The sequence below is a fragment of the Chanos chanos genome, chromosome 2 (genome assembly GCF_902362185.1).
Source record: "Chanos chanos chromosome 2, fChaCha1.1, whole genome shotgun sequence".
Taxonomy (NCBI): Eukaryota; Metazoa; Chordata; class Actinopteri; order Gonorynchiformes; family Chanidae; genus Chanos; species Chanos chanos.
The window spans coordinates 42503504-42517425 of NC_044496.1; the positions used below are offsets into that span (position 1 = coordinate 42503504).

The 13922-nt window shown below is 42.7% G+C and overlaps 1 protein-coding gene across 2 annotated transcripts in view; it reads left to right on the forward strand.

Annotated features, from left to right (window-relative positions):
- flt4 (fms related receptor tyrosine kinase 4) overlaps window positions 1-12933 on the forward strand; it is a 31322-nt gene extending 18389 nt beyond the window's left edge. Inside the window, exons 8-30 of one of the 2 annotated variants that reach the window (XM_030794283.1) lie at window positions 3-120; window positions 354-529; window positions 1138-1306; window positions 3131-3257; window positions 3686-3794; window positions 4070-4411; window positions 5135-5281; window positions 6548-6679; window positions 7594-7700; window positions 8153-8288; window positions 8541-8645; window positions 8751-8864; window positions 8981-9069; window positions 9403-9568; window positions 10066-10160; window positions 10357-10479; window positions 10759-10870; window positions 11093-11192; window positions 11437-11542; window positions 11718-11830; window positions 11946-12066; window positions 12158-12234; window positions 12543-12933. In XM_030794283.1, coding sequence (XP_030650143.1) covers window positions 3-120; window positions 354-529; window positions 1138-1306; window positions 3131-3257; window positions 3686-3794; window positions 4070-4411; window positions 5135-5281; window positions 6548-6679; window positions 7594-7700; window positions 8153-8288; window positions 8541-8645; window positions 8751-8864; window positions 8981-9069; window positions 9403-9568; window positions 10066-10160; window positions 10357-10479; window positions 10759-10870; window positions 11093-11192; window positions 11437-11542; window positions 11718-11830; window positions 11946-12066; window positions 12158-12234; window positions 12543-12750 — 3092 coding nt within the window. In that variant the 3' untranslated portion in view covers window positions 12751-12933. The remainder of the gene's footprint in view (window positions 1-2; window positions 121-353; window positions 530-1137; window positions 1307-3130; window positions 3258-3685; window positions 3795-4069; window positions 4412-5134; window positions 5282-6547; window positions 6680-7593; window positions 7701-8152; window positions 8289-8540; window positions 8646-8750; window positions 8865-8980; window positions 9070-9402; window positions 9569-10065; window positions 10161-10356; window positions 10480-10758; window positions 10871-11092; window positions 11193-11436; window positions 11543-11717; window positions 11831-11945; window positions 12067-12157; window positions 12235-12542) is intronic. The other variant, XM_030794284.1, reaches the window with a different exon arrangement.
- The last annotated feature ends 989 nt before the right edge of the window (window positions 12934-13922 follow it).

Below are 13922 nucleotides of genomic sequence, written 5' to 3' on the forward strand. Positions count from 1 at the left end.
AGAAAAACCCTTCATCAGTTTGGACTACAGGAACGGACCAGATGTAGAGGCTACATCTGGCCAAAAATCTGTCAAATTATCTGTGAAGATTTCAGCATACCCAACTACAGAAACACAATGGTAAAGCAGTATGGGGGCTAATCATATAAGTGTTCTATGGCTTGTATTGAATTTCGATGAGATAACACAGGGAAGATGCATAGTGAGCCCAGATTAGTCACGTTTTTTTTTTTTTTTTTTAACTTCCCTGGCTATTCTACAGTTGTAGTTTTAACTGCTGTGTACATTGTTTTTTGATGGTCAATAGACAGTAAAACTGGTGGATATTTGTTAAAACCCTGGATTTTTCTCAGGTATAAGAATGGAAGGCTGATAACCAAACGACCAGAGTTCAGCAGACTGAAGAGTCAAAGCCAAGCGCTGGAGATCAGAGATGTGTGTGTGCAGGATGCAGGCAATTACACCGTAGTTGTAAAAAACAGCGAACCATCCCTGGAGAAAACACTCAGCTTCACCTTGATTGTCAATGGTAATGAAAAGCCCAGCAAAAAATATTGTACATATATAAAAACACGTGTCAAAATCTGGTCCTGCAGGGCTAGGGTCCTGCTGGTTTTTGTTTTCACTTCTTAATTACCTGTTGATTTTCACCTTGAAAACAGGTGTGCTCGCTCTTTAGCCAATTAGAGATTATATTTAGTTGTTCGACAAGAAAAACAGCAGGACTATGGCCCTCCAGGACTGGATTTTGACACCCTTGTGTTAAAATATCATTTGTTAGGTTGACTTGAAAGCATAATATAAACTCATTGCCTTGATTGAATGAAGCACATTATAAAGTTTAACAAGCTTGAGTTTACACAGACTGTAGAGGATCCCAATTAGCTACATTTGTTTGATTCAGTCAAAGCTATGAGTTGGCATTATGTTTCTAAATAAGAGCAAGAACCAGGTTTTACAGTCTAGTATGTCTACAGTTATGGAAAGCATAAGTTGCCAAAGGCATGGCATATCATGATAAAATCATTACTGCTGATACAATTCACAAATATCAACATTAAAACATGATTTGTTCTTTAAAGTTGTATTTAGTGTAGGGTCTGTAATAAACCTTAGTCTCTCACCCTTCTTGTGAAGTGCCCCCTCAGATCCATGAAAAGTTAGCAGCTGCACCCACCAATCCATATAGGAAAGGCAGTCGTCAGACTCTCACCTGCACAGCGTATGGTCTACCTGCCCCCACCACCATCACCTGGCAGTGGAGACCATGGGGTCCCTGTGGTCTCAACAGTGCACGTCACAACCGGTAAGAACCATTAGCCTTCTCACAGCACAATATGTCAGTAGATTGTATAACTTCTGTCTGAAAACTGGACAGAAAACTCTGGCCTCTATAGTTTTATCGTATGGTAGATTTCATCACTAAAATTAAACATATCAATAATTATGGTAAAGCAGCAAAAACTTAAAACTACTGTCTAAAAATTGGTAGTTCTTGAGTGAAACTGTGCTTTACTGTTGCATAAAGATCTGAAAACTGTTATAGTAAATGACTTGCTGGTTTGGGTTTTATTCGGAATTCCTCTGAGCCTCAGGAAAGAGTTAAACCCTGTGGGTTTTGCTCTCTGCAGTAGCACATTATGAATTATCACAGTGTTTCTCAGCCTGACCCTCAGGGCTCACCTACCCTGTGTGTCTTTTTTTTTTTGCGGTTCAACCCCACACAAGGACACCTGATTCATCTATATTAGATAATTTTCAAAGAGTGGATCATTTGTATCAAGTGTGAAAGGCTACCAGGTGGTGCAGAGAGGTAAAAAGAAAAAACAGGGCATGAGGACCTTGAAGACTAGATTTAGAAACAGTCACTTGGAGTGTACTTAGTGTTTGAATGTTACTGTTAGACCATGTGGTTTGCTCTGAGTTTGGAATAGATGGTCTTTGTCCTTCTTGGCTCTTTTCCCATCACTGCACACTCGGAAGAGACACTTTTTCCGTGTTTTCAGAGGGCCTTGTTTGTTTTCTCTGTAGTGAAGGCAAAACTAGCCATACCGTGGCAGCAGCTCTTCAGTGAAGGGTGGAGATAAAGTCACTGGGGATGTGTAGAGGCAAAGGGGTGGTATATTTATAGTATCCTAGACGGCCAACGTTGAGTAAAGAGGGATGCAGCATGTGAAGAGCGATGTGCCGTCCAAACAACAGGAAGTGCTGGGACAAGGGGCATGGTAGCATCCTCTGGCCCTGGAAGGAGGGAGAACAGGGGAGGGAGAGGGACAGGCCTTGGCTCTAAATGTCCTCTCACCTCCACGCTACTGTCTCTAGAGCTTCCTCCATCATCCTCCATGATCCCTCATAATGCTATGCAGGTTTGATGATGAGTTGCCTGGATGGAGCCTAACCGTGCAGTGTGGTCCAGACTGAGCCGCAGGCATGCTCGCAGACCCATCTGGATCTCTCGCCCACTCACACACTCGGCCACACACACACACACACGCATATAGACCGTCGAACCAGAAGTCCCTACCTGCTCTCTGCTTGGCCAAGGAGTCATACCTCCACTTGCACACACACACACAGACACACACACGCACGCGCACACACACACACACACACACACACACACACTTGCCTCAGGGGGTTTGTACCACCTCTCTGACCATCTCAGCTTATTCTAGAATTGTACTAATGCCATTGTCCATCTACCTGAGGATAATCACAACCTTCTCCCTGTCTGGCTGAGATAATTGGAAGATATTGCTGTTATGTGTCATGTCCTCTTTTCAGTGCTTCATGAGTAGAGGCCCCAAAGACTGGCCATGGCCTTCACATGTATCCTCAGTTAGCCCTCATCACACACAGGAAGATAGAAGTGTCTAAAAACGCTTCCTTGTGCGGGAACTGTCCATCTGCACATCCTGACAGACACAGACAATGCTCAGGGCGGATGTTGGGTTCATCACCAAGAGACACTCGTTTTTCCTCCCCTCTACCCTCAAAATCACTAGCCACCATTATGGGTCATTACTGATTTTAGTTAGCCCAAAAAATGAAAAAAAAAAAATTAATGTTTATTAATTAAACTCTGTATAAGGTACTTCATGGACATTTATGGGATTTTACATCTTTTCAGGGGTCGCCGAGGACAGAGAGACAAGACTCCTAATTGTCAAAACTGGCAGGACATTGACCGCGAGCATGCAGTAAATGACATTGAGAGCATTGAGACTTTGGCTGAGGTGGTGGATGGCAAAAATAAGGTTGGTTTCTCTTCATCTTCTTCTTTTGTTTTTTTCCTTCTGTGATTGCTACGATGGTGACATGACCCGCAAAACAGAAGTGTTTGCATAAATGCCTTCGGACGTGAACCTTGTTTTTATGTAAGTGTCCCAAATCTACGAACCCTGGCAGTATTTGTCAATCACGAGGGGCGAGCGTGCTGCCATTTCCACATCAGAAATATTTAAACCCCTCTTCCTCTCCACGCTTCCTGCAGGGAGTGGGAATAAACACACACGCATAGAGCACTCACTTCCTGTTTTGTGTCACACCTGTGAGGTCATTTCCTGCTGCAAGAGTGGGGAAAGGAGTGGTGGGGGAAAATAAGAGTCATGTATTTTCAAAATGGTCTCTGACTGAACAGAGAGCATGCTTCAAGTTTTGACTCTGCTTTCTCTTGTCCCTGCAGACAGTGAGTCGAATGGTGATTGCGAATGCAGATGTGTCAGTCATGTACAAATGCACAGCTGAAAATAAAGTGGGCAAGGATGAGCGGTGGATTTACTTCTATGTGACCAGTGAGTGCCACGTTATCATAAAGCAATCTATTGTGGATTAGGTGTCAACAACTCAAATATTATCAAATATCAAATATCTTCTTGTATGCAATACTAGTATCACTAATAGTGACTGCAAACTGAAATTAGTCTTTAAAGAGATCATTTTGCAAGCAGGCCAGCTGAAGGTGACTCTTGTCTTAATTCAATCTGACTTCACCTCGTGTAACCGCTGGGGTAGAATTTCTGCAATACTTTCATCAGTTTCATGACTTTTCGGTTCTCTGCTTGTCCAGTCATCCCAGAGGGCTTTGGGATTGATCTCCAGCCTACCGAGGAGCCTCTGGAACAGGACACGGTGAGCCTCGAGTGCAGCGCCGACAACTACACCTACGAGAACCTGCAGTGGTATCGGCTGAACCCTCAGGCGGTGCCCCCAGTGCTTGACTGTAAGAGCCTGCATCAGTATGCTGAGGCTCTGGGCGGCGAGCTCTCTTTCGAGGATTCCAACAACAGCTGGGTTCTGAAACTCAGCATCCCCAACATTCAGCTCCAGGACGAGGGTAACTATGTGTGCGAGGTGCAGAATCGCCGCACCGGTGAAAAACACTGTCATCGCAAATACGTCCCTGTCAAAGGTGAGATTGAGTGAAGACATGGACGCTTCTCACAATAAAAACAAAGTGCAGATCAAGAGTTCATTGGTGAACATTAATGAAACAAACATGTACTGTTTTCTGAGGTAAAGTCTATTTTACTTGCATGACAAAATGGGATGTGTGTCCTTTCCCAGTGAAGTAAGGCCATGGCTAATGGACACTGACTGATGGAAACCATACTGTGATTAATGGCATTTGTGCATATGCAAATTGCCAGTCTGTCATCACAGTGGGGACTCAGATTAAAATGATGTTGACAAAGCTGTCATCTCTTTTAAACAACAGTGTAGTTGAGATGAAATTCACAAAGGGTGCTCAGGACACTACAGCTGTATATGTCTTTGAAGTAGGTGAGACACTAACTCAGCCTTCAGCTGTGTTTGTGTATGCCACGACCTTGACAGCGTATCCCTCTCCAGAATATTTCTGATGTAAGCAGAATGTTCCACAGTCTGTTTATTCCTGTGAGGCAACACATGGAAGAGAATAGCAACTAAGGCTAGGGTGTAGCCTGTGACTGAGAATGCATGATTGATTTGTTCACTGACTCTAGACCACAGTGATGACCCTTCTGTCTCTCTCTCGCTCTCTCCCTCTCTCTCTCTCTCTCTCCCTCTCTCTCTCTCTCTCTCTCTCCCTCTCTCTCTCTCTCTCTCTCTCTCTCTCTGTGTGTCTGTCTATCTGTCTCTGTCTTTCTGCCAGCTCTGGAACCCCCACGCTATAGACATAACCCCACCAATCAGACAGTTAATGTCAGTGAGTCCCTGCAGATGCAGTGTGATGTGGAGGGCACACCCTTGCCACAGCTCTCCTGGTTCAAAGACAACCAACCGCTGCACCAAATATCGGGTGAGTGACCCTGTCTCGCTTTTATTGGAATCCCTCAGAGTGACCACAAACCTGCCTACTGTGAAATGAGCTCCTGTGGGAGAGAGTGGCATCTAAATTTAGATAGGAATGATGTCATTCTTCTCTCTTTCTCCCTCTCTTTCTCTTTCCCTCACTCTCACTCTCTCCTACCCATTTTCTTTCCTTTTCACTCTCTCTCTCGCTCTCTCTCTCTCTCTCTCTCTCATTTTTTGTTTTTTGCTCTCCTACTATCACTCTCTTTGCAGTCTGTGCAGTCATCTCAAATTCTGAACTTAACATGAACATTCCACTGCAAATAATCATCCCCTTGCATCTTACAATATATGAATCCTAGCTAGTGCAAACACACACACATAGATAGAAGCAATGTGACACACATACACACATAGACACGTACACATGTACATGTTCTAACACACACAGTCACACACATCTGTGACTAAAAAAAAGACATCCCATCCATACTCATGTAATTCCAATATGCATTCAAGTGGGTTTAAGAGTTCCATTTGCTGGATTGATTGACAGCTGCAGGGAGGGCCATTGAACTGAGACATTGAGTTTGTGGCTTTGGCATGTTGCTGGAATGAAAGAGTGTTATGCACGACTAACTGTTGGCAGGCCAGGCAAGTGTGTGTGTGTGTGTGTGTGTGTGTGTGTGTGTGTGTGTGTGTGTGTGTGTGTGTGTGTGTGTGTGTGTGAGAGAGAACCACAAAACAAATGTGGTTATGGGCATTCATGCAGCAGTTTTACAGTACTGTGTAGCAATGATGCGTGTGTGGCAGAAAAGAAAGTTTGATAAACTGATGATGGGGGGGTTGGCTGGAGGTCACTGTATGCTGCTTGGATATATTAGGTGGAACATATGTTGTGTAGATTTTATTCTATTTATATTTAATAGCAAGACCACAGGGATGTAAAAACCCTCACACATGGCAAAGACTCATTAACTTTGCATTTGTCGTCAATTAACTGGACACTTAACATCGTTCAAGGTGTTGGTCATTAGAGTTGCCACAGCAACGCAGAGAATGTCACTTTGATTTTTCTATACTTGGCAAGTTAGTTACCTAGTCTGAATGCTAATTACTGTGGTAACTGACTTGCAGTCATTAGCAATAGTGAGAATAATGTTTAAATGAAAGTTAAAGGCATTGGAGGGCTTGGGCTGAGTCTACAGCAGACTGACGTGTGCTGGGGTGACAGGCCAATGCGTGTGATTGACAGCTCTCTGGATGTGCGCAGGGATCCAGCTGCAAGACTCCAATCGGACACTTAGCATCCAGCGTGTGCGAGAGGAAGATGCCGGCATTTACACGTGCACCGCCTGCAACCTGAGGGGCTGCATCCAAGCCTCTGCCACCGTTTCAGTCATCGGTGAGAGACTTTCCAAAAGCTGTACAGGAACAGTGGGTCACTCTTGTTGAGTTTTAGGGCAAAATACAGAATGAGATAGAGGCTCTAGGAACTCAGGCTTCAGTTCACTTTTCATTAATGTCTTTTCTCCTGTTTGGACTCTGCGGATGTGTTCTGTAGAATATTTCTGTGGTGCCAATCCCATTAGTACCCATTTAATTAATATCTATGATCACACAAGTACCATGTTAAGACACATTCACATCCATGACTTCACATCATTAACATACACACAAACATACTGCATGCATATCTACATTACATCTCTTCTTCCTTCATACTGAATCTTCACTGTACTTACTCTTCTACTGTCATTTCTCTTCTCTTACTGTTGAAGGATATTGTGGGATATACAGTCAGATTCATTTGTATTGTAGACAGTGTTGTAATAGGTCTGCTGGTAATAGGTAAAATGTCTTAATGTAGATTAAATTTTGTGCTATAGCCCCCCCTATGGATAGACTGGCAAATAATAAAACCCTGAGAGAGCATGAGAAAAAAATCAGCAACAGACCCCGACATGTTGGAAATTCATTGTTGAACTGTATGTTATCTAGATACCAGTTTACTACTACATCAGTCACTGAAGAAATAATATAGAGGTAAATTAGTCATCCAATGAAGTTTTCACTCCAGTGTATTCTGATGCACTTGAATGGTGTAAACATGTCTTTGAATGAGGTCTTGGTGATGTTAGATAATGCTGAGGGAGAGTGAAGAGTGGTAGCAGGAGAACTGTGTTATTGAGGGAAAGAGCACATGCAGTGACACACATAACAGAAGGTGACTTTCCAACAATGTCATACGTCACAGGAAGAAAAACAACTCTTTGTGTGTGTGTGTGTGTGTGTGTGTGTGTTTGTTTCATTTGTAAGGTTCTGATGACAAGACCAATGTGGAAATAGTGATTCTGATCGGCACTGGAGTCATCGCCATCTTCTTCTGGGCGCTTCTCATTCTCATCTTCTGCAACGTGAAACGGGTATACGGATTCACCATTAACCATGTCCAAATGGTTTCTATCTGTTTTTACTTGAGTTTTCATCTTTGGTTTAAATTAGTCCCAAAATTAATGGATCTCAAAACACTCATATATCAGACACTTGCATTTCGAAATTCCATCCTGCCATAGTCTTCACACCCTAAAATCAGCATTTGCAATAGCATTAGGGTTGTAACCAGTCAGCAGATATCAAGGGAAACATGTAAGTCATCCCATGAGGGAGAGAGAGAGAGAGAGAGAGAGAGAGAGAGAGTGTATGTGTGTTTGTGTGTGTGTGGGGATGTTGTTTGAAATTGGTTGTAACGTGATTCATCTGTTCCACATGATAAGATCACTGCAAAAAAACAGCCAGCCATGCTCAGTGCCTCAGGATAGATATGCTACAGTCTGAATTCTCATTCCAACTTAGTAAGTGCCATACCACTTTATAGGTGAACCCAGCGGATATCAAAACAGGCTATCTGTCCATCATCATGGACCCGGCAGAGGTGCCCCTGGAGGAGCAGTGTGAATACTTGCCCTATGACTCAAGCCAATGGGAGATCCCACGTGACAGACTGCGACTCGGTAAGACTGTCAAACAGAAAGGAGGATATGCAACATGCTTTAGACTGACCCTTACCGCACCTGGGTGTCTCGCCCTGTCTCAGTAAACCTAAATGATTTCATGTACTGGATCAGGTTGTTTTAATCCACTTTTCACATCCATTCAGATTTGTGATCTAGAGGTAAAGGAGACTTGTTATTAAGTTTAATAATTGTAACCAGAGCTCAGATGTTAATATTGACTCTCTTGCTCTGACCTCCTAATAATGTCAGGAAAAGTGCTGGGACATGGTGCTTTTGGAAAAGTGATAGAGGCCTCCATCTTTGGAAAGGATAAGAAGACCAGTATAGAAACTGTGGCAGTCAAGATGCTGAAAGGTAAGAGCACAAGGAGATTCTCCTTCACCTGTGTCACTCGTCAGCTGTATATTACTTCTGACTAAATGAATGCTGTGTGTGCGTGTGTGTGCCGTTGTGAAACAGAGGGAGCCACGGCCAGTGAGCATAAAGCCCTAATGTCCGAGCTGAAAATCCTCATCCATATAGGACACCATCTGAACGTGGTCAACCTGTTAGGGGCCTGTACCGAACCCAGTGGTCAGTTCACGCTTACTGACTCTCTGACTCTCTGACTCGTCTGAGTCTATGCCTCTGATGTCTTTGTGCTGCTCTCCTCTTAGCTCTCTTTTATATATATATATATATTTCACCAGGTCCTCTAATGGTTGTGGTGGAGTACTGCAAATATGGTAATCTGTCCAACTACTTGCGTGCTAAGAGGGAATTCTTCTTGCCATATAGGGTGTGTATTTATTTTATTGTATAGGAACTTTCTGTCACAGAGTTACAGAGACAAACAACTTATCTGGAATGTTAAAAATAACCATTCCTAATGTAATGCAAGAATTTTCATTGAATATTGCCAATGAATTTTGATTGTTTAATTTTTTTTTTTTATCTGTCTGAATACTTTGAAAATGTTTCACTTTCAAAATCAGTTATGTATAACCAAAAGAATTCAATTCAGTATAAATTTCAATTTGTAACACATAATCTAAAATGAACGGATGTGTAAAAACCTCTCATACTTTAGATGTGTTTGGATAAGGTATGTATGTTTTGGTTTTTCTCTCAGGATCGCTCTCCTAAAACCCAGAGTCAGGTGAGGAGGATGATTGAGGCTGGACATGTGGACCCGTGTGGCAGCCCCAAACCCTCTCCTTCCACATCTTCCCCCATTCATTCACCAACACAGGCCAAGGACAAAGGCCGTCAGAAGAGTCCTCCTGCAGTGGAGAAGAGTAAGCCTAGACACTGTCAGACAGCTTTTTCTCTACCAGTCCACTTTGACTCTCAGGTCCAAATTTGCTTTGGAAATATCCATGACTGAGTGTGCTTCATATGATATTTATTTAGGCATTATACATAAGATTACTGTAGAAATTTAGGCAATGCAAACAATATGATGAATTCTCAGCGCATGTCTTGTTTTGCGTTCTACGGATTGCCAGGAACAGTGACATCAAGTTAATGGCATCAGACATACGGTTGTAGAAATTGTTCACAGGGCGTGGGTGTGTGCGTTTGCAGCATCCAGCATCGAGACACATCGCCATAGAGGCTCATGACATTTAGTCATTACATCATTACTATTGACTGTAGCCTTATTATCACTGAATACAAAACAAAAGCCTCTGATCCTCAGCAGCCTGGGACCTTGTTTGAAATGGCTTTATCTAAGCACATGCAATTGGATTCTCATGGTGATTTATGTTACAAAACATCCATCTCTTTGCAGTGGATGACCTTTGGAAGACTCCCCTTACCATTGAAGATTTAATTTGCTACAGCTTTCAGGTGGCACGAGGGATGGAGTTCCTGGCATCTCGAAAGGTATCTTCATAACACACAGCACTCTCAGCGTCAGGTTCTCATATAAATGAGAGGAATTCTGCCATCAGCACATAAGAGAATCATTTACAAGTGAAGGATGTACTGTCAGAAGCAGTGATGCCAGTGTAGATAGGAAATCATTTCAGATTGATCAGGAGGACGACACATATCTCCTCATCTTATCCATTCGTTGCAGTGTATTCACAGAGACTTGGCTGCCCGGAATATCCTGCTGTCAGAGAACAACGTGGTGAAGATTTGTGACTTTGGCCTGGCTCGTGATATCTACAAGGATCCTGATTATGTTCGAAAAGGCAACGTAAGTTAAACACTGTGATCCACAGTGACGCTCCCTACACAATCAGAAATAAAGAAAAAAAATGCACAGTTGATCTTAGTTTTATCTTGACATTGAATGGTGCTGTCATAACTTTGTCACTGAAAATTAAGTCCAGGTGGAGTATGATCTTTTAAATTCCACAGCCTTTTGTCAGATGAGACCTACAGACAGATGTATGTAAAATGATGGCTGATTGCCGTGTGAGGACTGTTAACTGAGATAAGGTAAGGTTGGTAACTGTGACGGCTCTGATTGTAGGCCAGACTGCCCCTGAAGTGGATGGCTCCTGAGAGTATCTTTGACAAGGTGTACACCAGCCAGAGTGACGTCTGGTCTTTTGGAGTCCTGCTCTGGGAGATCTTTTCTCTGGGTAAAATGTCACTGAGCTTCTTCGTAATTACACTAAGCGGTTAGCTCTCTCCTCCCAAAAGAGTATTCAGCTGTCTGAGTATGTGTGCATTTCAGTAAAGCTACTTAAATGTATGGCTGAATAAAAACTTTTTACTCTTGAATAGATATAAACAGATAAACAGACATCTTGTGTTCTATCTCAGTAGTTAAACTGCGTCTTCTCTCTGTTGCTTTTCTGCAGGGGCGTCCCCTTACCCGGGTATTCAGATTGATGAAGAGTTTTGTAAACGACTGAAGGATGGTACCAGGATGAGGGCACCTGACAACGCTTCTCCTGAAATGTGAGCCTTTACCTGTTCATTCAAATGTCAATCCCATACCTGTGACAAAACCCTATGAAGCATGCAGCAGTGCCATTATGCCAAAAGTCAGTAATGAATTCTAACTTTACTTTGTTGACATTCTTTGTGGATAAACTTATGAATTCAAACATTTTTTTCTGTTAAAACTCTTCCAGTTTGTAAAAATGAGAAACTGGCTTTGAGCTGTGTTCTGTGATGTGACTCTATCTCCACCTGCTGGTAGATATGGGATCATGCTGGCCTGCTGGCAGGGCGAGCCCAGGGAGAGGCCCACTTTCCCTGCGCTGGTGCAGATATTGGGAGACCTCCTTCAGGACAACAGCCTACCGGTGAGAAACAGAGCAAGAGAGTTATGAGAACAAAGAAGCCCTCTCACAAAAGCCAATATCAATTTAAAAGTGTCAAAACACAGTCCTCACCATCATAATGCACAGGGTGCGTAAACTGTGTAGTGCTGATTTGAAATGTGAAACTCTGATCTGAATGCTTTCTCTTTTCTTTCAGGATGGGCCTTTTAACGTGTCCCAGAGCTCAGAGGATGACGGTTTCTCTCAGGCCTCTTCCCGTCCGCCATCAGAGGAAGAGCTCCCAATCGGCTTTAACACACTGTCCACCAGGTACGCTTCAAAACCATAACTGAGGACGAACACTGAAAAACAGACACAATTTTGCCAAGTGCCTGTGAACGGTAAATTATATTTCCTGTTCTCCATTGTATTGCATTCTTCACAGATATTATAACTGTGTGCCTTTTGCGGGGTGTGTCCTTGTGGGGCCCTCCAAGACAAACCACTCTCGAGTCAAGACGTTCGAGGAGCTCCCTCTGGAGATGACTTCACATAAGGCTCACCATGTAAGAGCCACTGCCTCCGTCTTCCAGCAGATCTGATCACCGCACGGCACAGTCTCATATGTGAATATAACTTACTGTCATGTCTCTCCAGGACAGCCAAACAGACAGTGGCATGGTTTTGGCATCTGAAGAACTGGAGAGGCTGGAACATAAGCACAGAGGGAAAAAGTAGGTTCTCTCATTGTGTTTCTGCACTTTAGAAGGGTTTTTCTTTTTAGCTTTAGAGCTATTGTACAATCACTTTTACTGAACAATCTGGTCACTTGTGTCAGAAACTGTGAGACAGAGCAGTTATAATTCCAGATTCCAGCTGTCTGTAATGCTCGAGGAAAAGCAGTCTGGTGTAGAGAGGTCTTCTGGTTTTGCCCTGCTGTCCCTTCACACGGTGACTCCCTTTTGCCGTCTAGCCATGTGATTGAGCGTGTTCTGTGGTGCCTTGTCCCGGTTTTCAGACTTTGCAGTGTTTCTCCTTCTAGTTTACATGCAGGCCGCAGCACAGAGCGTCTCATCACCAGTCCGTCTCAAAGCAGCAGGCATCGCCCGGCCTTCCTGAGTCAACTCTCAGGCCAAACCTTCTACAACAACGAGTATGGCCAGCTGTCCGAGGAGGGCGTGTGCCATTTCTTCGCTTCACCAGACGAAGCTGTGTCCGAGGGGGCCTGCCCAGCGACCTCTAACCTGTAAAGTCAGTAGTCAGGCTGCCATAAGGGTGTACCGCCCACTGTATCCGTCCTAGCTGCTCTCTCCCTCTCCATCGAAATGAACTGATCTCTCCTTTTGACAAGTTCTCTCTCCAGCCACTGGGTGGCATCATTATGTTAAATTCAACCTAAAATATATTTTATCACCTAGTTACGTTTCTATTATCTCAAGCGTAAGCTGTTTTGTTTATTTGTAAAAAAAAAAAAGAAAAAAAAAAGTGTTTTCAAATAGAAAAAATAAAGCAATATATCTTCTTTTGTCAAGTCTGAATTCTGATACTCAAAGCCAGAACAAACCAACCAAAAATCTGAAGCATGTATCAGAAAGGTTAGAAGCCCAAAATGTTACAACATATTCATTCATGGCAACGATCTATGGAGTGCTAAGATGTACATGTTTTTTCACTGATGAAGTTTTTCACGGAAGATTAATGTACTGGGAGACAAAAATAGGTTTATTTTGATACTGAACAAGCAAAAGTACACAATCATGTGGTCAGTCATGGTATTACCACTGAACTGTAGCTGATTTTACTATAGAAATATATAAATCCTTCATCAACCCTAAACATTATGCCTTATTGAAACTGAGCCATAATGGAGTTTAACAAGCACTGCAATCTTCTGAGTATTCATGTAACTATTTGCTGAAATCTCCCTTTTAGGTCCTGTCAATTCTAACAGCCTTTTTACCATAGGCATATTGGTCATGTGCTCACACAGAGTGTGTGAAAACTATCACACGTATCACTTTGCTATATAGTAAATAATCTCACATAGTGGTTCACTGTTAAAGATGTGGGGGGAAAAATGGGAACAGGACACAACTGAGGTTTTATCTTACTCTGATGAACCGAGAGTATGAGAATAGAAAGAATTTTCCACGTTTAATTTTTCTAGGTAACAAAAATTAAAAATGACAGTTACTTCCACAGACTTTGAAACACTACAGTTTTCTGATGCAAGACTCATGAAACTGTATTTTTTCATTATTTGTTTATTCTTAAAGGTGGTCCAATATAAATCTCATGACAATGCAGTAATTAGCAAAACTATCGTATAGTGTCTCTTTTAAAGAGAAACAGGATGTTTATTGGATAACAATCCAAGACGCTCACTTTGAAGAGCTTTGTCATCCAATGCCTATGAAATGGA